Source organism: Drosophila subpulchrella, chromosome 3R (assembly GCF_014743375.2).
Source record: "Drosophila subpulchrella strain 33 F10 #4 breed RU33 chromosome 3R, RU_Dsub_v1.1 Primary Assembly, whole genome shotgun sequence".
Classification (NCBI taxonomy): Eukaryota; Metazoa; Arthropoda; class Insecta; order Diptera; family Drosophilidae; genus Drosophila; species Drosophila subpulchrella.
This window is the reverse complement of record NC_050609.1, coordinates 12,905,191-12,929,930: the sequence shown is the minus strand read 5'-3', so window position 1 is coordinate 12,929,930 and position 24,740 is coordinate 12,905,191. Positions and strand designations below refer to the sequence as shown.

The 24,740-nt window shown below is 39.9% G+C and overlaps 1 protein-coding gene across 2 annotated transcripts in view; it reads right to left on the bottom strand.

Moving 5' to 3' along the window:
- Nucleotides 1-24,740, bottom strand: part of LOC119545752 (tyrosine-protein phosphatase 99A) — a 119,699-nt gene that overhangs the window by 39,377 nt on the left and 55,582 nt on the right. For both annotated transcript variants that reach the window (XM_037851586.1, XM_037851588.1), the window contains exon 8: nucleotides 20,995-21,109. In XM_037851586.1, coding sequence (XP_037707514.1) covers nucleotides 20,995-21,109 — 115 coding nt within the window. The remainder of the gene's footprint in view (nucleotides 1-20,994; nucleotides 21,110-24,740) is intronic.

Sequence of the window (24,740 nt, the reverse complement as noted above, 5' to 3'; positions counted from 1 at the left end):
CAATTAAGTTTTTGTATTTAAAAAGTATTTGAATAACATTATATTCTTATATCATTATTATATTATATTATATTATACTTAACATTTTCTTAAAAATTATAATTGCCTCTTAACAACAGAATAAATAAACAAAAGAATTTTCCTCAAAATTCCAGAGTATGGGTTTTCTTGTATCTTGCTAGCACTTTAGATACTATACACTATACTTTCTAAAATTTTAAAAAAATAGTTTAAATTTATATACGATCTTGCAATATTTTCGCATTTTTCCAGATGTTTCTCCTAGTGTTATTTCGCAAATTCTCGGGCCAAAGCGAAAAAGTCAGGCCAACAGCAAGAGCTGAGGGGCCAAAACGAGTAAAGGAGTGTTCCTCGCTCGGAACAAGCCGAAAGGCGGGGAAACTGGCAAAGGGAATCAGTTTGTGCATATTTTAACTCCCACAGGAAAAATTTCACAAGACAGCTATGGAAGTATGACGAACGAGAGCGTTGGCAACGTGGTGCGGATGGGAAAATGGGAAATGGGGAAATGGTAAGAGGGGACGAGATGTTGGCCAACAACTGTGACCAAACAATGTTGAAGCTTTGATGAACCTTAAAAGACAACAACAATGCCAGTTGCAACAGGGAATATGACAAAATATAGAAGGGATATACATGTATATACCAGTGAGAAAAAGTTGGGAAATGAGGTGGCATATCGGAGTGTGTGCTGTTGCATGGCCAAAGGGGCGTGTGAGTGTTAAAAAATGCTCACTCCGGATGGATCCAAGTTGCACTGGGCTTTGCGTGTGATACACTATGTTCTGGCACTTCCCACTTCCCACATCCCTTTTCTCCCAGTGCATGAGAGGGTGTTGAGGCGTCACTTTAAGCAAATGGTGATGAATGCGTTGTTAGAAGCCCTTGGAGATCCCAGAACATTGGCATATTTTATGCAATACCCCACAAAGGATACAGAGAGGGGCGATGTCTATAGCTAGCTGCATTCTCAATAGTTTTGAGGTTTTCCAACATGCCAACCATTTTTCAATTAATTGTCAAGAGGTTTTCCTTGAGATTGATCAACTAAAAGGTTTAGCCCGGCCTGTAACCAGTAACCAGCAACCAGAAACCAAAGTCAGTTAAATAAAGCCTTAGTGGCCAAACCACAAAGCTCTCAATCTCCCCTTCCATTAATTGATAAATGCATTTGGTAACAGTCTCTAACTCGGATTTATGCCGCCCAAGTGTATTAGAGACCAGATCCCGAAAAGAATCACAATCACAATCAGAGCTGTCACATAAATAATGTCGCCTGCATATTTATTACATTTCACTAGCAACGTTTTTTGGAATGCATCAATTTGCAAAATGCCACGCCCCGAAAAACGAAAATTGTGTGTCACACCATAAAATAGGCTATGCCTTTTTAGTTTAAATTGTTAAAGAGTTTGTGACATTTGGATTTATCTGTGGTTTCCGGCTTTCTTTTTGCAACTGTCATGTTCCCAGCTGGGCGAAAAAAGTTTGCTATCGTTATAATTGATTAATTAAATCTTGCTTGGCAAGATTGAGCAGGACACGCACGATGAAACAAAGCACGAATTTTATATATTTAAAATATAAGTGCACTGTAGAAAAGGAATCTAATTAAAACGCAATATGTCTGTTGAATTTTTGAAATAATTTTTATTATTTCATAAGCTGGCATTTAGTTAAAGAAAGGTTTCTTTCTTATTTAAAAGGTTGAATTTAAAATATTTATTCTTATGAACTAAAAAAATAGATAATTTCCTCTTTACTAGTCAGGCTGATCAGAAATCTATAATAATATTAATGCTTTAAGCTTTATCATCGTATCTTTATTTTTTAGCTTTAATTCCTGATTTTAATATAAAATGTGTTAGAAATTAGAATGTATTTTTCTCCATGCAGTACATATAGATTTAGATATGTGAACAGACCGAGAGTTGCACATTTTGCTGGCAAAAGTTAAGCAAAAGTTGTCGCAGCTGAAAACTTTTTATGGCAAACATTTTTTGGCTCTCTCAGCCGAAGATGATGATTTTTTTTCTTATTTTTTCGTGTTGTTTTAACTTTACATATTTCCGTATGTACGAGTGGAATTCTCCTGCTGCTCACTTGTCATGCTGTCAATTGGCAAAACGACTGACAAGAAGCCAGCTTCTCGGAGCACTCTCAACCTTCGACCCCGACCCCAGTCGCCGGCCCAACGCCCACTCACATCCAAGAACAGTCGACGTCGTCAGACTGATATGTCATTACTTATATGGGCACTTGAAAAGTTTCGAGTGAAATGTGCGCCAGTTGAGGGGGAAAATGGGAAAAGAAGGGGTTTCAGAAGGGGTTACTGGAGGGGTTACGGAAGGGGGTAAAGAATCCCTCACAGATAACGTGGCAATGCCGTATTTGTAGATAACTCCTTCTGCCACTGGCTCTGCACGTTAAATATAATCAGATTAATAACTGTAAACACTTGTGCAGAGGAGGTCGTCGAAGGTACACACATATAACTTTCGGATGGGTACGAGCATGGTATAGATTGGATTTCACATTTTGAAGTTGAGTTATTGCAAACGGAAATCGATCCTCGGCACTCATTACAACATCACCTCTCCATAAATCCAGTTGCCAGGACTGCGATTAGTCCTGCGAATCGGGATGCAGGACGTGCACGGAGCTTGATTGATTTATATTCACGTACGTCCTGCAATCGAATCCTGTTTGCAGTTAGTTAACTAAGGTGAAAAATGAGCTGGCAAATGTCCAGGGAAGCTCGTTTCCCCTTCTTCTGTGAGCAGTTGTAAAATTCCTGAAGTGCAATCTTTGAGATAAAGCATCTCTGAAATTTGAATTTTATTCTTGACATCTTCTCTTTCACCTGAGTGGCATTTTAACATGACTTTTTTTAGAGTTTCTCCAAGGGTCTTGTTTAAAAATCAAGGACAACCAAAATTGACTTTAATTTTGGCTTTTATAAATAGGTTTCATTTTCACACTCCTCTTTAAAGATACACCCATTAAATATTGCCAAAATTTACTTTCACATTTAATTATGTGCCACTTTTTCCGCCCCAAATGAAATGGAATGTTTTCAAATATTTTCCGGGGCTAAAACCCCTGTCAGGATTTTAAAATCCCATATGAGACAAGGCTAGCCGCGAAGCCGAAGCGTTAAATAAACAATAAAGCCCCGCACTTAATTAATTGTATTGTGCGGCCCGCGAGTGCCATTAAATAAATATGGATTTAGTTGAAAATATTTATTATTTTTAAGCTGGGCCGCAAAAACACGACAAATGCTGTCAGAAGGCAAAGTGAGTTATGAGTTTGGATATTTAGAGTTTGGGCCAAATGCGGACATGTCGCTGATGGGAGCCTCAAACTAGTTGGTCTGGGTATATTGATAATTTTAATTAAGCGCTAATATTTTAATTTATTATTATGATGTTGTCAGCTCGTCAGGATGTGTTGTGTTTTTGTTGTGTGTGTCTAAACAAATGCGTCTATAAATTGATATACATTGGGGTAAATTGCCGTCTGCTTTTTATGTGACAGCTGCAGGAAACTAGGCGTATGAGTGACGTGATATGAACCTGTCAGAAGAGTTGAGTCTATCAAGTGCCCCGCCCACCAAAGGAAGCTATTTAATTTCATGAATTATTGATGCATATTGTGTATTCTCACTCGTGGCAAGCCAATTAGGCCTGCAGCTACCTTTTTATATTGCATTTGTGTGGCTGAGCACCGATGATTTATAATTACATTCGCCTGACTGGATCAAACTGCCCTACCCACTGCCATTTTGAAACCATTTCGATCTGCGGCTGATTTATGCGGTCGCTCAACTCGGGATTAGTTTTATTTACACGCCATTGGCTGTCCGGTCGTTGAAGCTCTCTATATTTGATTGCCATTGCCCCATCAATATAGTACAGCATACCTGCATACAGTATATGGCTATATGTGCACTCTTCATGCTGCAGTTCATTTTAATTAAACCACTGACAAGTCATACGCAAATTATTGGCTGATATATTGACATACCCGGGCATAAATTGCAGCACGCATCGACTTACCTGCAAGTGGAAGAGAGGAGTGAATGTACATTTTAATTAATTAACGAGCCAAGAGTGTTGCTATTTCAATAAAATTAAATCAAATAATTTAGTGATAGGTATGTTAAGTCAGCAATTTATTATAATATGATTTTTTTGTTTAATTGGTTTTCTGTTATAACAGCCCATGCCCATTTTTGTAATTCCATTATTATGGGTTATTATAGTGCAAAAAAAAAAATTAAAGAGGGAGTCTTTTGCCATCCAATAGCCTTGTGTGAAATTAAATTTCACATCCAATCAGCCGGCAAGTCCTTCTGGCTTTTCCCTTTTGTTGCTCCTTATCCTCGCCGGGTGATATTTAATATTTGCCCCGCCACTTTCTCACTGCCTTCCGACTGCAGTTCTCTGGATAAATACGGAAAAAGGAAAGGCCATGGACCCGAAGGAAAGTCGAATGAACTGGAGCCCGTCGACGGCTTAGCGGCAAAATCAATGACACAATAAATATTTGTGCAGCCCTTAACCATCGAGTGTTTAACAAGACGAAGCCTGTATGTTCCATCGCTGCAATATATATACATATATTTATAAACCTACATATATAGTTGGAAAGTAGAATAAATAGGAGACTTTCTCTTGAAGATTGAGGCCAGGACATTTCCGTTTCACTTCCTTTAAAGTGCTCACAAGTTGAAGATAGAAAAATGTTGCCAGGCTCACACAGACAAAAAGCCTTATTTATTTGGTTTTGAAAACTCTGCATTTGAAGTGGTTAGCAAAAAAAAGAGTAAACTGGGTTATACTTTTAATTGTTTTAAAAATAAGCCTTTTGAACAATTTTGTGATCTTCAAGAGCTCAAAGTTTGATTGTCTTTATCTGACATTTATAAATTGAAAATCGCCCAGTATTGACTGGCAGTATTTCACTCAAATAAATTGCAATCTTTTAGGATTAAAAATATGCATTTAAGATTCATTTTTTTATGACCATTTTAAAATGCAACCTTTTAAATCGGGTTTTTTACAGAAAAGTTCACAGCCATATTTTACTGTTTTAAATGATGCTTTAAGAAAAACTGCTGGGTCCAATTTCGCTCTTTTTTTGGCTTTCTGATTTTAAGTAGGCCATCGAAAGTGTCGATATACGAATGTGTGGGACTCTAGCGCGCATGTTTATTGCACTTCGGGGAATTTCCCACCAGAAACACGACCCAACTCAACCCAATTCGAGTGAAACCAGCCCGGTTTGGGCCGCTTAATGTGGCAGAAAAATGTGTAAATTTACGTCGAAGGGAGCTCAGAAGTTTTGTCGACTGCCTGGGTATCTTTCTGTTTTTTTTTTTTTTGGGTCTAGGTCTGAGTCTTCTGTCCCCAAGTAAATTGAAAAATGTAGCTCACTGGGCGGAGGCAAAAGTGTGGCAAGTGAAATAAAAATGGCAAATGGCCAGAGAGATATAAGCAATGAGCTCCCCGGATTACACGAAACTAACTTGTGTGTGGGTTCTGACATGTCGAGGGTTCTAAATTATTTTCCTGGCAACTTTATCAGCGTGAAAGATCAAGATGCATTCGTCGTTTTGGGGGTTTCCCCCATGAGACAAGAAAAAAACCAAACCGAACCGAATAAAGGATATTTTAGTGGCAGCATAAATTGCATTGCAATGTTGCAAGCGCTCAGGAGAAATCATAACAAATCATGGCCAAAAAGGCAATGTAATAACTCAGCTGTCGTCTCATTGTATTCTGATTTTTATTGCTCATCACGGAGGAGTTTCGGTTCGGTATCTGGATCTTTTATTATTTTTACTCTGTTTGTTCTGCTCGATGTTTGTGCTGTTTTTTCTGGAATTTTTCCAGGAAACCCTCTGCACTGGTTATCCATCTCCTTCTACGGAAATCACAAATATCATATGCGAGAAATCAGAGAACGTTGTTTATGTGATTTATGCGCTAGTGCGCAAAAAGGGAGAAAAGTTGGGAGTTTCAGTTAAAAGCGCTTCAACAATGTGGCAAATGAAATGCACACGAAACTCAAACAGACAAGCTGGGGGAGTGGAAATTTGGGGAAAAGGGGGAAAATGGGTTTTCCATGGCATTTTCTGTTGCACTGGGGGGCGTGCTACTAGCGATTTCATAAATAAACACGCAATTGTGGCATTGAGCATTTCCGTAAGATACTTTTTGGAGGCGTGCTGGATACTTTTTTCAAAATAAATCGGGTCGATGAGGCAGTCAGGCAACAATTATAATTTAATTGCAATTTTTTTGGTTCCTATTTTTTTTGGCCTGTAACATTTCTGTCAATCAGCGGCAGGCAGGCCAGGCCAGAAGCAAAAGTTTTTCAATTTTGCAGCAACAAATAGCCAACAATTGCTGTTTATACACACAGGCAGGCACTGTCCCCTCGATTCAATCAATACGGAACACAATTGGTCCATTCACACGCCCATTTCCCTCAGAATGTACTACCCAAAAAAACAGGAAAGGAAAGAGGAAGGCAGAGCCGGGTCCAATTCAGCTCAGTTTGGCCAACTTTAGCTAACAAAAAATTAATTTAAAAACTTATTTCAATACCAAATTGTGCCCAACGCAGTGAATGATAGAGTGAAAGGCAAAGAGGCTGCGGAAGAGGGTGCGCGTAACATTTTAATAAGATTAAAATGGAAATGTTGTAACAGTTTGGCGACGTCCAAATCGAACAAGCCGAAAATCGAAGAAGCGCACTGATTTGCTTCGTGTACTTCCTCTCACTCTTTGTGCGTTTGATTTTCGATTATAAAGTCGTTTAAGGGTCATGAAACTCAAATGCGAACGTCATCGATTCAATTTTCATTTCCAGCATTCCGTTTTAAAAATTTAATTTTTCATCTTGATTGCTTTTACATATTTTGTCTGCACTTTTGCGGAGGTTAATCAAAATGTTTGCACTTTTGTTTTGTCAATATAATTTCGGATTTTTTTATGAGAACAAATAGCAACACTTTTAATATGAAATGTGTGGCTCTGATAATTTGCTTTAATTACGACTGAATTGTTTGGATTGCATTCAGCTAAAATAACAATTATAAAATACTACGCCATTGGAATTTTTATTGAAATGAAAAAATGCCATGCTTTATTATTTTCTGTATAACAAAGCTAATTTCTGTATTGTGAATTTAACATATGGAGTATCGGTTAGATCTATCTGTATCTAATACTGATTAATATAGAAAATCTATTTATTTTAAAGATAAATCATCACAAACAACCAATCGATCTTGGGCAACAACCCATAAAGCCATAAATCCCAAACGAATGTGGAATGTTATTAATTTGTTTCGAGGATTGCGAATCAACGAAAATTCGTTTCCCATAACTGGTATATATTTTTCCTTTCCTCCAGCCAATGCAACTAATTCGGCAGCCGGGAAAAAACTGTAGCTATAGAGAAAGTGCAACATTTGTTACACATCCAATAGAGCAGCTCCTTGAATGAGGCGTCGCTTAAGGACTTTGGTGGGTTGGAAAAAAAGACGAGAAGAGGGATTTTAGAGCATGCCACATGCCCCCAAAGTATTACGACACGAAAATGGCATTGCTGTGGGGGCGTGTCACATGAAATGCGAGGAAAACCCGCCAGCAAACCAAACAAAACACACAAAAAAATAGCTGAAAATCATTCAGCGAGCAGAGGGCACAACATAAAAGCTGAGCGTCTGGGTGGAACCTCGGTGCTAATGCTGCTCACCACCCAGAATTTTCTCCACCGCATTTACCCAAGCCAAAAAAGAGCTTTCACCCCCTGCACTTGTGCACACTTTTGGCATAATACAACAAAATTGATTTGCCGCATGCATCATTATCAGCATCGTCGTCGTCGTCGTCGTCATCATGCCACCCACTTTTCCGACTGCTGGCTTTTACTTAGACTCCTGCTGCTGCACTCGAAGGTCCTGGGATCCTTTGGCTCTATACTATACACTCCCCCCTTCATCTCCTGCCCCTCAAAAAACACACTCTTGTGGGCCATTGAATGCAATGGCGCTCATTCATTCAACGTTTTGCAACTCATAAGAAGCAGCAATTGAAGCATCATTAGCTGCAAGTTTTCGAATCCTTCGTCGCACCCCACACTGCGTATGAGTAATGTATGCATGCCATTTACATTGATTTGTGGCGGAACGTCGACTGTCGATATATATAGTATAGGGCATATATGTAGGTTCAACCCCCCCCCCCCCCACGCAGCTTGGAAACTTTCTTCTAATGCTTCAGTCAAGTGGCTCAAAGTGGGGCATCGATGGGTTTTCAGCTTAACCAAAGCCATCAATTATGGGGAAATTTCGCTGAAATTTGTGCAGCATTTTAGCTTCACTCGCAGCAATCGAAAATATTTCTTTTTCCACCAACTTTAAAAGTTTTGCGCTGAAGTTTATGTTTGTGCCGATAATATCGGGATTTCTTGACTCCTCGGTGAGCTTGTTGTTCTTTTTTCCCCGTCTTATTCATGAAGGCGTTCCTTAGCTACTACAAAAATAAATTCAATACGTTCAGCGAGGAAGGCAAAAAAAAAATAATAAAAAATAGAGCAAAGTCTGCAAAATAAGCAGATGCAAACAAGCACTTGAAAAAAGTTGGAAGATTGGTTTCAATTTCGTTATTTGACTTTTGAGAATATTAATATTTGAAGATGTTTGACAAGATAAAAGGAAAATTCCAATGAATATTGTGATTTAAAAAGCATAAGACATTTCTGAAAACTTCCTCGTGTTTCTGATCTATTTTGAATAAATGGAATATTTTTCGGTGTACACCTATACATGTGCGTGTGTGGCTGTCTTAGATCTTAGCATACATATGGGTTGCCTTAGCTGGTTGTTTTTTTGCGCTATTGTTGGGACCGTTGTTCCATGACGTTATCACGTCCGCTAATGCGACAAAAGCGCAACGACGAGCAAAATGTTTTGAAAATTTACTTAGCCCGGCTTGGTAGCGAGTGGCCCGCACCTTAACCCCTTGTTGCCCCACTTCCTTCCCCCAAGGATTCTCAGGATCCTGTGGGTTCTCTTGGCCCTGTGGCATCGACAGGCAGCTTCTTATGCCATATCCTTTGTGCCCGGCTCAAGACTGTGTTTTCCTTATTTTATTCCTGCTTTATTTGCATTCCTTGGGCCACATCCGCTGTCGTTTCCTGGCGCTTCTTTAAGCGCAAAATACTTTTCCGCTGCTCGAGTGGCAGAAAAATGGAAAATAATATTTGGGGCGCGTGCTTTTTGGCCATGCGGCACACGCGGCGTATACGTAACGCTCAGGTTAAACGGTCACATGCGCATATGTACGTTTCAACAGTTAAGGTCAAAATATTATTATACGCATTCAATTTAAATTTATTTCTTCAAAATAAATGTTAGTATATAATATCCACCTTAATAAACACTTCTTTAATACTTGATATATTTTTAAATACAGTTTAAAGCTGTACTCGAATAAATCCTAGAATTTGTTAATTAAATGTTCAGCTACAGATAAGCCCCTAATGAATTTTTGTAGAAACTGTACTTGCCTTATAGGCGACTTAATAGCTTGAACTTGGCTGTGTGTCAGGCCCGAAAAATCCCACATAACCGCAAATGTACAATGCAGGCAGGGAGGCGTGTTCTGTTCTGGTTCGGTTTGGTTTTTGGTCTGGTTTGGTTTTCGGTTCGAGTCTGGTTTCGGTTCGGTGCTCGGGCCAGGTGCGGTATGCGGTTCCTGGGGGCGTGGCACTCGCGTCGTAGGCGCCGTGATGTGTTTATACATTTCGTGAAATGACAGAAATTGAATAAAATTTATGCGTTTTGCGCGACGTAGGTGGAACCGCATAGGAAACCCGCATGGTCCCGAAAGCGAAACCAGAAAAAAAATGGAAACTCTACGTCTATATTGGCGGTCGGAAATCCACTTTCCACCTTACCAGTCCTGCCGTCGCAATTTTGGGTTTTGAAATATGTGCAAAGGTCGTTTGATGTTTGCTTGCTGCAAAATGTTTTCCTTTTGACGCTGTTATTCAAAAGAGTTGACAGTGGCTTTCGGTTTTTGTAGGTTAAATGGGGAAATGTACATTCACAGCTCGAATTTATTGTTCTTAGTCCATTAGAGCGAAATTTGCATCAGGTATTTAGGTAAGAATGGGCTTTATTTGACTAACAGATCTTACAAATTATAAAACTATATTTAAAGTAGTAAGGTAAAGTAATTTATATTTATTGAGTTTAATTTTAGTGTTTTCTTCTGCAACTTTTTAAGTTACATGCTTTAAGAATGCTTCTTTCTGTTCTGGGAAGTTCAAGGACTTTAATTTTACTTTTTGTGCCAAAGTCCCGGAAATATGTTGCGCAACAGTGCCACTCCCAAAAGTGCAAAAATTTGACCTTATGGCCAGAAGACTTCGCTGGGCAACCGCATGCCATAAATGCTTAAATCAAATTAACGCAGGAATCCGAGAAGGAGACTCTTTTTTTACAGCAGAAGACGTACAACCCGTTGGCAAGAGCTTAAGTTATGCAAAACGCTGGGCGTGGTCCTCACAATGGCTGCAAATCAGGATAACTGCCCGGGAGGTCGGGAAATACGCAGGGAAATAGGTGAAGACAATGGCCAGGACTCTCGGCTATTGCAGGTTGTCATTGTGTCGGCTTAAGGCCGGCGAACAAGCCAGAAAGCCCTGATTAATTGGCGCTATTTATAATTAAATTGCGTCCTAAGCTGTAATCACAGTTCTCAGTCGTCGGTTGCTAAGCCCCTTACTATTTCCATTTTGTGCTCCCCCGATTCATTTTCCCCCCTTTGGGAGAGTGTCAAAGGTTTTCTGTTGCCTGTCTTCAACTACATCAAAAGCGGCAATATAATTTTCCCACAAATGAGCGTTCTGATTCAATTAATGCCCCTTTGACTGCAAATTCGAGTGGAGTCGTATTAAAGTCCTGGCCAAAAGCCGCCTACAGATGCAGATCCCGACATGTTGTGTGCCAAGGATATGGCCAAACAGGATTTCCAGGCAACAAGGCATTTGCAACAAAATGCAGCAAACTAAACAAATCTGAGAAGGAAAAAAAATTAAACTACCAACTCGGCAGACGAACGGTGGAACTAAAAAATAAGTATTTTTTAAAATGCGGTCCTAAAGTTGCATAGAGATTTTATTGTATTATTTTGAAAAAAGTAAGTCTGAAATTGATCTTATATTTTTTATTACATTTTAGACGGTCTTTAAAAGTATTAATACAATGTATAGCATTTTTTTAATGGAGTAATTTTAAACAAAGTATGTCCTCTAAGTTTTCGTTGACATTTTGCCCCACTGTGCGCCTTGTGGCTTGGACATTTCCGGTGTCCTGCAATCGGTGCTCTTGTAGTTGTAATATCAGCAACAACAAGGGGCGCATTTCAAATGCAAATGTGTTTGTGGTGTAAATGCAATTTTACAAAATTTTATATAAGCCAGCAGACAGGGACAGCAACAACAACGACAATGTGCATAAAATTTCCGAGGATTTACATTTTAAAAACGCACAAAAAGCTACAGCAGCCAAGGAAAATGGAGGAAAATTCGTGGTAGGAGTGGGAAAATACTGCATATGTGGTCCTCGGTGTTGGTGTTAGTTTGCAAATGCGGTTTTAACGCTTTCGCAATGGCGACTGCGCGAAGACATTTTGCCAAACAGCGAGGCGAAGCCAAGCCGACTGCAATTTGGCTAAGTGCGTGGGGAGTGGGCCAAAACGGCAAATGAAAATGCATGCACATGTGTGTTTGGTGTGCATGGTGTGTATTGTGCGCTCATACATATATCTGCCGGCAATCAGTGCCAGACACACATGGGCTTAAGGCTCTAGGCTTTGGGTTTTTGGGCTTTAGGCCTGGCCAAAATGTTTCGCCTACTTGCCACTCGGTCTCGGCCTCAGCCTCACTTGGCACTTGCCATCTGCCAGCCGGCTGCATAAATCTACGTCTCTTTTATTACGAGCTTTCGGGCATTTAAATAAATTTCAAAGCTTTGGCCAGAGCTGATTTACGAAATGTGGGCGTTGGGTTGGGGTGTTCTGGAAAAAGGGGGGAGTGGCAGCCGGCACATTTAGCGTTAAATGTGCATAGTTTTGTCTGCGGCAACAAACTAACCACGTGAAAGTCGCCTGCGGAAACTAATACAGAGTAGCTTGGACTCATGAAGAGGGGTAACACTATGAGAAAAATGGGGTTATAAAATTAGGTATTTATTTTGTGATTTTTAAGTATTTTAATTAATTGAACAAATATTTTAAAATTGAGAAATATTAAAAAAAAATATTCTATATATCTAATATCTTTGATATTTAATGACTTAAGATCCACTAAAATTTGTTGTAATTTTTAAGTCATCTAATAAACAAAACAAGAAACTCTTTTATTTTATATCACACGTTTTTTAAACATTCCCCAAAAAAACTTTTGATTTTATAGATCCTGAATGGTTTCCCATTATTTCCTAAGCCTTTTATTTTGATAACCAACATTTCTAGCTCCTATTTGCAGCATTTTGTTTGACTGTGACAAACATTGTTGATTTAGGGACTAATATTTTGCAGTGCACCGACCGAGACGATGTGCAACATGACAGGCTGAAGTTGAGTGGCCCACACCCACACAGATGCGGCGGCAGGACGATGGACGGACACAGATACAGATACAGGCATAGATACAAAGACAGACACACATGGACCGCAGCTGGGCAGGCTAACTGAGTTAGAGCTGCCGAAAGTTCAGGACGGCGGAGGATTGGAGGAGCTGGGATGTGGGATTCGGGATCTGGGAGCTGGGATACCGAGCTGGGGGCAAACAAGAAATGTAAAGAATGCCACTGACAATGTACAAAGTGCAAAACTAATTTTACAGAGTGAACAGAAGGACGAAGGACGAGGTTGGCAGAAGGCGGAGACAGCCGTGACTGCAACATGTTGTGTGTCCTGTGGTCGAAACACAGAGACAAGTTGCCAGGCGAAATAGATCATACACCCTGTGGTACGACTTCCCCTGTTGTAAACTGGCAACTTAACTCATTTCCGCCTTGATTAACCAATCGAACTAGTGGCCAAGTCAGTTAATCATAAGAGAACCTTCAATTAGGCAAAAAGTCTTTAGCTTCAGTTTCGAAAATACAGCCCGAAGGGATAGAAACTATCTATCATAGGCTTTTCAGTCCTTCAGTCTGTCCGTCTCATTTTGTCGGAAATTTGAAAATGTGATTTAAGCCGATCCATGGCACAATGTCATGCAATCTTGGCCCTAGGTTGATTACTTTGTTTGCCATCTGATTGCGGGCTTTGGCCTGGCATTTTCCGTTTGGTTTTAGGGGATTTAAGGCTGCCAGGCACTTAATTGCTTAGATTTGTTTAATTTAAGCCGATTATACACGACCACAATTTGTTAAAAGCTTTCCGTGTGCGATAGTGATTGTGATTGTGCAACGGCCAGGTGTCAGGTCTATTATCCATTAATCGATATGTCATTGGATTGGGTTCGATAAATGGATTGGGAATGTACGGAAGCACTGAAGGAAATTGGGGTGTTATGGAGATACTTTTCAAAAATGGCTTAAGAACTGAAAGACTTTCAAATGTATCTGAGAATTTGACAAAAAAAAATTGTAAGCTCTCTGAGTAACTGATAAGTAAGCATTAAAGATTTGGATATTGATAGATGGGATACTAAATATGTTTATAAAAAGTAGGTAAGAAAGACTTGATTTTAAAGTCTTAATTATTTTTAGTAATTGTAATCAGTAATAATTAATATTAAGGTCTGAGAACCCAAAGTCCGAATTTAAAATCCATTTTTTTCTCAAAGTGGTTGCACATGTGATAGCCAAACTATGCGAACCTTAACCTTATCGAACACCCGTCAATGGCCGAAATGGAACGGAGGAAAATGGCAGGGAAAAAAGTTTGGAAAAATGTAATCAAGCACGTAACTTGCACAAATTTTCTGCACTTTTGCCGAAGCCAAAAGCGGCAAAAGCCCCCAGGCCAAAACGCACACACACACACACACACTTGGAGAGTAACATGAACGGTGACAGACACGCACGCCTGAGTGCTGCCACGCCCACACTAACACAGATACCCAACCGCCCACACACACACACTGCGATACTGAGGTGCCATCAAAAAGATTGCCGGCTGTCCTGTTCGTCCTTGTTGTTATTGCAATCCTTTTGACTATGAACTGCAGACGAAAAAAAGTGAAGGAAATCGAACAGGAAAAAAGGCTGTTCCCCTTCGCAGGATCAAAATACAAAAAGTCAAAAGAAAAGTTAAAGACTTTAAAATCCGCCCCGGGCCAAAGTGATTGAGCGTGTGTCGCAACGAGAGCAGGGAATTTGTCAAAAAAAAAACTTTCCAAGGATGATTCGTAGGAAAGGGAAGACCACAGGTGAATACAGTGACAGAAATATACCTTAAAATAAAAACTAAATTAAAGAATTCGGCTGTGTTCTAGAATTCAATAGATCTTAAGATTGTCCTTCAAATTCTTATATGTCAAAAATCCTATAAAATAAAATCTCACAAGGTATATTTAAAAAAAATTTAATAAAGTTTCGATTTAGACTAATAATCTAAGATTAAAGCATTCCCTTAAAAATATTATAAGAAATCTATTTTTTGTGAAGTTCTATAAAAAAATAAACTAAAAATTGAATAAAGTATGAACTCAGCACTTGAGAAAGGAATCTTTACAAATATATTAGAAGTATTGACTTTGGAGCTCATATTTTTTTCGCAGTGCAAAACATTCTCGGAAAAGAGCTGAGACTGAGACCCTGGGTGGTCCTTTTAATAGACTCATGGCTTGCATAGTCTCATGTCCCGCAAAAGGCGCTCAAAATCAAATGAAATTGATCCCACAGACAAAGCGGAATGAAGGGAAATCAAAGGCGGGACAGGATGGGGTATCCTTTGCCAAAAAGCGCAGACATGATATGAAATTATTTGTCAACGCCGAATGCCATTTTCAACAACTTTCCGAACATTTCATTTCGTTTTCATTTTGGCAGGCGACTTGCCGGTCTTCGAGTGCCCCCAAAAACTCGTTGAAAATGGAAAGCGGGCGGAAAACCTGTGGGGGAGGACTGGGAAAGCGTCTTTAGGCTTTCATTTTGCATTACTGCTCGTCTGCCAGCGGCCAAAGGAAGAAGAAGCAGAAGTAGCAGTAGGAGGAGCGACCCAGACATGCAATGACATCCATCGCAGAAAGCGCTGAAACTTTCTGATTGCTTGCAAATGTTTTATTAGCCTGATTTTCCAAAAGGAAAACCCCGGGATGCCCCACTACCAAGAATCATATGTGTGGATATTATGAGCAAGAGATGTGGAGCAGGATAAGGAAAACACAAAGGTAAAATGGGATTGAGAACAGGAATCCAATAGCCATATGAGGTCCACCATGAGAGCTCCTCGAAGGTAATAGGATGTTCAGATTAATATTAAAGTAAATTTTACAAAATGTTCTATAAATTTAAAGTGAAATTTTAAAAATTTTTAAAGTCTTTTCCCTAACCTTTACTGAATTAAATGTAAATTTTTAAATCCCATTTTCCATTTAATAAGTTAACCAAAGACCAAGAAGCCAAATCGATAAATCTGTAAAATCTCTCCCTGGACCTTCGGTGACTCAGCTTGCTTGCTGCAAGTCCTTAAGTATCCTGAGACTCCTGAGAATCTGATCTGAGCCGGCGGCAGGGTTTTCCTTCAACCCCGTGTTGCTGCTCATTAATTTCGTCTATTTAGGAAAAGTTTTTGCTGCCTGCGTTGCTGTTGCCTGGAACTTTTTTAAGTGGTTTGCGGTTTATCATTTTTGGTTTTGCAGGGAGTGAAAATGCAGCTGGCCGTAGTGCACTTTTCCTTCCATTTTTTTTTTCGTTTTATTTTTGCCGCAAACAAAACTGTGCGCAAACAGGAAATAACGGTAACGCTGCTTCATTTCCGCTTTTATTAAAACATACTTTTCACGTTGTACCTTATCCTGCTGCTGGTTCGTCCTTCTGGTAATTTCCCCCGACTTTCTCCGCCCTTTTTCTTTAATACTCCCGACTGTCTTACCGCTGTTTTTGCTGCGGGCATCTTACTACCCTTCTGCAAAAAATAAGTTGGAGCAAAAGGGTTGGATTTGCATACCGCGATTTCTTTGATATCTCAGCTAGTAATGGTAATTATTATATAAGTCTTGCTGTGAGTTCTTGAAAGCTTTTCAAGAAACTACTTATAGATAAATGATTAATATTAAACGAATCGTGTTTAGGAAATTGTTTCGTTATTTTATGTTTTATATAAAAGCATTCTTAGATCTTACTTCATTGAATCGCATAAATATTTAATTAAATGTTTATTTTACTTAAAGGGTCAATAAATGTATACAACAACGAATTGTCCCAGTTTTCTTTCATAATTCACCCTAATTTCGATAAAATCCCCTTTCAATTAGCCCTCCGCATTTCACCTGCGAGTGTATTAACTATTCATTGTGGCCAAGGAAAGTTTGTTTCCCAGTGTTTTATCTGCTTGCGTTCTTGTTGTTGTTGCTGCTGCATTTTCTCCACCCCATTTTCCACCACCCTCAAAATGCAGCTTGTCACTTCCGCCCAACCAGCCGCCCGCAGTTTTCCTCGAAGGAAACTTGTGCCCAGAGTTTTGGGTTTACTATCCACTATCTATGTGTGTTTTGCCAGCTTTTTTCCTGTTCTCTGCGGCTGCGGCGCTTTAAAAGCAGTCAGCGGATGCAGTGAACCATCTTTCAGGGATGGGCGGTGTTTTCCCGAAGAGGGGGTGGGCCGTTTTCCACGAGGATTTTCAGTGCATGCAAACGGCTGAACCCGAACCGCAGCTAGTTGAAAGTAGCCAAAGGTAATTAATTTTGTAGCTGCAAGTTGAGGGTCCTGCAGCAAAACTTAGTCGCCGGTGGATTCTGTTTTCCTGGATTGAGGATTCTGGTTAGACGACCGCAAGCTTTTGACAGTCCGCGCAAATGGATTTCCCATTTTCCATTTCCCATTTACTTTAGTTTACCACTCGGAGTGAGTGGCAACATTTCCTCAAAATGCAAGTGCGATTTTTTCTGTGGGCTCCATTCCACCAGGTGGATCTGTGCGTGTGTCTATTAATTTTCTTGGATGCAATAGCAGCGAAAAGCAACCATGAGCCACGCCCCCTGAGGGCGTTGACAAACGGGCGGTGATAAATTACTGAGGGGGGTTTCAAGGATGTTTCTGCAGAAAGTGCACTGCTATAAGCCATTTTAAGTGTAGTGATTCAGACGGATCTATTATCAAAATTCAAATCATTAAGTAAAGTTTATTTTTGAATTAGTATTTAATTTTTTTTGTATTATTTGATCAGTGCAACATTTAACAAAATATTTTAAAAATATATTTTTATGTATTTTGTAAAGTATTCTGTAGATAGACTTCCTCTTCACGGAAATGCATTTAAATGTTCCGAAATCATTTTAACCATTTTTACCATATTTTTGCAGTGTTTAAGCGTTTCTGCTTCACTTATCCCTAACAACGAGTCTAATGGAGCGTTTGTTTTGGCTGCGTTGATTTTGCATTTTAGCCGAGAGAGAAATGGCGCTCAAAGTCATTTTGCCAAAAGCTGCCGGTTATTTGAATTATAAATTTGATTTTAAAGAGCCATTCGCCAGCCACCAACCGCCAGACGCCCTCGAGAAGTAGACAAATTAAATTGCAGGCTGCTCCAGTGGCTCCTTATCCATAGAGGTCTTAACCAGTTCACTTCATGCGATCTGAACCTCGTAACCTCCTGCCGTCCACGTGCTCTCCAGGTGCAAAAGGCCGTGTCAAAGGACCTCAGCCCCGAGGTAACAGGACGCGTTAAAGTCAAAAGTTGCCAAGACCATCAAGTGTTGCCATGTACACGGACAAATGAAACGAAACGAAACTAAGTTATCCAGAAGCAGGGCACAAAGCCATTACGATTGTCCAACTGGCTGTCTGGCTGTCCTGCTGTCTCGAAAGCGACAAGTGTTTGGGGCCCCTTGAGCTGTCTGCAACAAACACAACGAAAAAACTCTATTCTTGGCCACAACTCGCCAGTCTTGGCCAAATGAAAGCCAAGTGCGTGCCGGCAAAGGCGAGCGAGACAAGACTATTCGGGGCTCTCTAAGCCGGGGCCAATGTCAGAAGTTAAAGCGCAATAACAAAGGCAGGCAGGCCGAAGGAAAGTGGAAAATATCTAATCAAAGACGGCCTGTCGAGTGGCTCGACAACTACAACTGCAACGGCAAAGCCGGCGAAGCCCTAGAATTGTTTTGCAATCGCCGAGTTTCTTCTTCTGAGGACATTATCTGGGTGGATAACACACAGCCCCCCTCCAGAGGAACTGGCGGATTTCATGGATCCCTGACCCGAACCGCTGCTAAGCCGCACTGCAAGGCTTCATAATTTTCACCGCATGTGGTCGTGTTGCAGAGTTCTTTGGTTACTTTCTCCCTGGCTAAAAATTAAACTCATCTGCAGTGGAAGAAGAGGTTTTGAAGAAAATTATCAAGACATGAATTTATTTTAAGACTGATTTATCAGGAAAATTTGAACAACTAATTTTATATTTTCAAAATATTAGTAATAATAAATCTATAAGCTTAGGATTGTTGGCTATACCATTTAAGGTTTTTTAAGATTCAAAATTGCTCGTGTAATTATTTTAATAATTAATATTTCTTTCCGTATTAATGCCTAAATGATGATTTTTTTCAGTGCTGGAATTTTGGCTTTGGTTTTGCCTGCTACCAGTATTTGCGGCTGCTTTGTGGCAAATATTCCGGGGTAATTAATCAACTGCCACGCGCATCGACCACGCCCACCCGAAATTGGCGAAATTGTATTAGGCCCGAACGCAGAGGAGACAGCTGGGTCTTGGCCTTGGCCAAAGTTGCCTCATAAGCCGCTGCAAATCCCCAGAAAAAGCTTCGCCCGTCTGCACCTGCCAGGTTACCTGGCCTCGGCACATCCCAAAAAACATGCCAAACAAAAATGGAAAGGAACGTGAAAAATTCGGAAATTACTGAGTTATGCCAGCTGTCGCAAAAATCCAAAGTTATATTTTCGTTTTTCGCTCAAAGCAGCTTATACTCGCTCCACCTTCCCGTTTTGGGTGACGACAAATCCATACGGGATGGCACTCCCATCATATTTTCATTTTTATCGAATCTGATTTTATTCCGTTTCCGGCCCATCCCGTACCCAAAGGATGGCAAAGGATTTTCCGCTGAATTTTATGCTAATTATGCCGCTAAGCTCTTGGGCAACTTTCAAAAGAGTTTCGAGTCTTAGCGCCTTAGCCTTAAAAACTTCCCGAGCCGAGCGCAATATTTGGCCAAGACATCTTGACGGCGCTCCGCTTATGCAAACAGATTTGCGCTGACTGCAGGAAATTAAATCGCCCATTCCATTGGATTCTCTGGCTTTCTGTGATAAATTCGCACACGTTGGAATTTTTTATCCGCCATCCGCCAGCGATTTATTTATGGCCAACTGCTTATAATTTACGTTCCGCCGGTTTCAGCCGGCCGGCGTCTATGGCATCAACACTTCCGCCAAAGGCGGCGTCTGGTGATACCAAGTGAAACGCCGCCAGCGGAAATCCACGTGGCGGTCCAGGAATCAAGGGAATCGGGGGGTATAAGATATAACAATGGAGTAACAAAAGGAAAAGGATGCGACTTGGCCGGGGGTTGCAACATTTCGATACCCGTCTATATTATATAGCCCCTTAGATTATAATTATCCGCTTTATTACAATGAGTCTTCATAAAAAATCAGGAAATCCCTAAACATTAGTAGTAGTATACCAATTCCATATATATATATTTTCCCAATGATTCCTAACGAAATGTATATTTATTTTAAAAAATATTTCTCTAAAACATTATAGCTATTTTTAATATGACCTTTAAGGTTGACCCGTAAAAAAATGCACTCTATATTTTCCATGCCTTACGGGCAAGGCAAGCTGGTTCAAATTTCTTTTAAAAAATATTAGAGAATTTTAAATAATGTCGGACGTTTTAAAGGAATTTAATACTCCCACCACATGAATTTCCAATCAAATAATATACCCCTACCAAACTAACAAGCAAGGGGTATGAAAAAGGGAAAGACCGAAATAGAAGGGACATGCCTGGGCAGTTTTTGTTGCTGACTGAGCAGCATATGGCAAAAGTTTAAGTAAGCAATATTTATTTTGTATTTCTATTTGTTTGGGCGAGTATTCTTCCATTTCAATACAGTTCGCACACACCGACTGCGGTCTGCAGCGGATTCCGAGCTGCCGAGAAAAAGCTGTGGATGGAAGAAAATGCCGGGCAACAAAAAAAGAAAAGGGGTGAGTGAGGAAAATATGAAAAATTGCAACATATTTTCCTTAGCCTCTGGTCGGAGTTAAACTTTTATTTGTTTGCTTCATTGCATGGTGGAGGCATTTTGTGGTTGAGCGAATCTCAAAGTTGCTTTGCTTCCATAAAAAATTCGCAAGGAGCAGGGGGAAAAACTAAAAGTGCACACAAAGGCGAATTTGTTTCTGACGCTGCTGCATCTGCATCTTGTATTGCATATGATATGCGATATACTATATAACTTTCTTTTTTGGCAGCTCGGGATTTTCTAGGGGCTGTGGATTGGGGGTGTGTTGGTCACTTGTCTGGCATGTCAATAAGCCGTAATATTTGGAATTTTGCGGTTCCGAGATATGTGAAAAATAGTTGGGTCGATCGACTTATTGACTTGTGGCCATCGCCTGGATGCCTGACAGTCGGAATTCCCTGGGGCAAGCACTATGCGGCATGCATCATTGATAATGTGGGGTATTCGGGGAATTTGCATTGAATTTTGCTCTAACAAAATGGGAGTGGTGCAGCACTCACCTCCTTCGTCGGTCATCACCAGAATGGTGGTCTCCGGTCCCAGGCCCTCGGGATTGAACACCTGCACGGTCACCTTGTACTGCGTGTACGTCTGCAGATTCTGTATCTCATGGCTCTGCAAGGGAAAGGGAACATTTTTCGGGGTATTAGTAAAGTTTCAGATTTAATATGCTAGGACAAAATGAAAATAATTTGAACCAGAACTTATAAATCATTAAATTCCATTAATGTTCGTTTTTTGGGCATGGGAACCCGATTTCATATTATCTTGACAAATATAAAGTTATAAAAGGATCATAAATTATAAGAAAAGTTAAAAGATTAAAGCTTAAAGATTTCATAATCACAATTAATAAATTGTTACCCAGATATTTTATTAATTATATTAAATATTTATTATATTGTTTTTTAACTACCAAAAACTTGGTGACCTTTGTAAACAAAAATATTACAAATTATATTTATATATCTTTGCTTACAAAAAATTGCCTATTGAGTACGAAATTCGGTGTTTTTTTGGCTGTGCACACACTCCAAAGGACTTTTCATTTGTTGGCCGTGGAAGGCGCATAACAAAATAAAGTGGAGCACTTGCAGCAAGTGCTTCTCCGCAGCAGCACCACCATCAGCACCACCCCCTGCACCACCCACTGCACCACCCAATCCCATCCCATCCCCCCTTTAGTATTGTGCATGCTTGGAGCGGAAATTGCGCGTTGAATACTTTTGTGCGTTGCCGTTGGCAAATATGAAAATTGCAGCACTTAAAATTGATTTGCAGTGCGCGATGTCGGTGCAAAAGGAAATTGAGTTGCTTGGGCAACGAGCAGTAGTCTTTGCCTTAATTGCCACAGCACACACATCTATGGACAGAGGAAAAATTAAGATACAGAACAAAAAGTGCTGAAAAAAAATACAATTTCTTTAAGATGAACTTGATTGGTTCAGAGATTTAAAGATAAAGTTATAGAAAAAATACTAAAGGAAATTGAAATCATATTTTTTTACAAGAGATATAAATTTACGTATATTTACAATCGAAATCAATGAAAACGGGTAAGCTTTAAAGCTTTTTGTATATACCAACAAGTAAGTTTGTAAATCCAAGGACTTTTTCTATAAATTTGCCACATAAGTAGCAAAAAACCACACATCCTTGTGATTTTTTACGCGTGTATTGCCAAGGACTTTCCATAAGTGAGTCCGTTCCGCTGGCTTTGTCCATGAATTTCGCGAGTGGCTGATTAAGGTTTTAACCAAAGGTCAAAAGCAGTGCCAAAACCATAAAACAAGCCGCAGACTTAGAGTGGCTCAGTGCCTAAAGCACCACAGATGTACATATATGTACGAAGTCGGAACACTCGCAAATGGTCAGCTGCCTTGGGCAAATTATGTAGCATACATTAGAGAGCTGCCTGCCTGAATTTGCCTGCTTTCCCCGCTTTCCCCGGCCTGCCAGTGTGCGTGTGTGTGTAAGTGTATATGTGTTCGTCTGCGGTTCTGCCGCAAAACCAACGGGTTTTCGACTGTGCGAACTTTAGGCTTGTGCTTAGCAGCGGATTGACTGCCATGCCAACAGCTTAAGTGGCTGCTTTCGGCTTTTCAGACGGCGCCAGCCACAATCGCAGTTATTTCCACCAAAAGCGTGATATCTTTCTATTCCGGCATCCTTTTACAGCTGCGGCTAAGATAATAGAGCCAACTATGCTGACTCGAAATTACTTCAAAACTTATTATTTATATTTCATAGTCCAAAAAGTCATGTGGGCCTTAGGATGTGATAAATAAATAATACCCATCTTGAGGCATGCTATAAAAAATAAGGTGATCTTTAAATAATTGTTTTTAATTTTAATACATTTTTAATGTTCTGAATATTTTAATTCGACTTAAGTATTTTTTAATAGTTGCAATAGTTCTATTACCCTAACCACCACTGTATTTCGAACTGCTTTTATAAGACAGAGCGCTTGGATTTAGTGTTTCTATATGGTGGGCGGTCATATAATTCCGTTTTATTTAGTCGCCAGTAAATGAGGCCGAAAATTTACAACTGCTTTTATTTTTATGGTCAGATGAAAGTTGGAAGTGCCCAAGGGCGGGCCACGTAATTGATATAATGTAATTGATAAAGTTGCCAACTTCCCGCCATATTGCATAACTTTGGAAAGTGTGAAGCTGGAGGGGGATAAGCATCTAAATACTTTCGCCCCCCGAATTGCGTTAATTAGTGCCAACACTAACAAAGAAAGGATCTAGGTGGTTGCCGAAAAAAAAATGTGAAACTACAAACAGATGGAATACCCAATGCCTTTAACAAAAAACTCCACAATTTTCCCCAAACTGAACTTGCTGTTTTATCTACGCTCTGTTCTTTTTTTTCCCGTTCATCAACAATATCAGTGTCGGATTACGCTTTTCGCTTCCATTATTTTTTTTCCTTGCACCAACTTCCTTTGAGGTTTCGGGTGACTCGACTTGCCAGCCTTTTATCTGCGTGAAAGTTGCGAAATTTATGCTTTACGGCGCAGAAATTTTAATTAGAAAATTGGCAAATTTAGCCCTGCAGGCGAGCGTTGGAAAATCCACCGCCCTGCCCCGCTTCACCCACCTCACACGTGACAGCTCAATGTGAATGCCGCTGGCCAGAGGAGGCGGCGGAGGAAAGGGGGCGTGGCAGGTCGCAAAAGCCGCAGGCTCCTGAACGCTGATGCTGCGATATGGGAATAACAGAAAGCCATGTCCTCCAAAATGACTTGAGAACAAAAAACACATACACTTCAGAAAAGCAAGTTTTTAAATTAAACTTGATTAAATTTTTAATTAAAAAAGCTTATAAATTGGAAAGGACTAATGGTAAATTCTTAGTTGTTATCAAAAGATATCCAATTGAATTTGTATCGATGAATAATATTCGCGGTATATTTAATAAATTAAGTAAGATTTGAATATTCCGGTACTACGAAAGTGCACATTACTAAGTGAAAAAATCTATGGGTCCCCAAGAATTTTGTGGTCCTTATAAATATTTGTGTTAAAGTTATCCCATCTTAAATACATTTTTTTCGGTGCCTTAGTCCTGCGAAAAAAAGAAGTTTAACTAAAGTCGCACGTTTTTGCCTGGAAGGATAATATTTCAACATGCCTGCGACATGCAAAAGAGAGAAAATAGAGGTCCTGCAGACAGAGACGGGTAGCTGCGTCTAGATAAGGACAAAATATGCACTCGAGCACAAAAGCGTGCCATGCTTGTGGCAATCAAGCGTCCTCCCATTTTGGAACCCACCTCCAGCCACCCACTCTATATACATTTTTTTTCTTTTTTTTTGAAAGTCTGTCGCGCTGAGTGTTGTACGTGAGCATTATCGCTAATAATTTCTGCATATTTTGGCCAAACCCCTCGCAGCTGGCAAATGCATCCGGAATGCAGCTGCAAATTCGGAAATGCATTCCCAGTGCTCGGCTTTAGCATTTGGCTCAAAGAGCCTCTGAAATGGCCAGCGACTGGAATTATACCCAAAAATCTATCCAAAGTCATGAATTGAGAACTAAAAATCGCTAACTGTAGAGCATCTGGACGACAGGTAAAAAATGGTTGAAATTAAAGCTCTCTTTGGGGACCACACCTGTCGCTCGACTTTAAGATGCTCAATAGATATTACTAAAATTGTATTGTTATTATCAAAATACTTGAAAATTAATATATTTAAAGATGAAATGAAATGGGTCAACAAAGATCCAAAAAG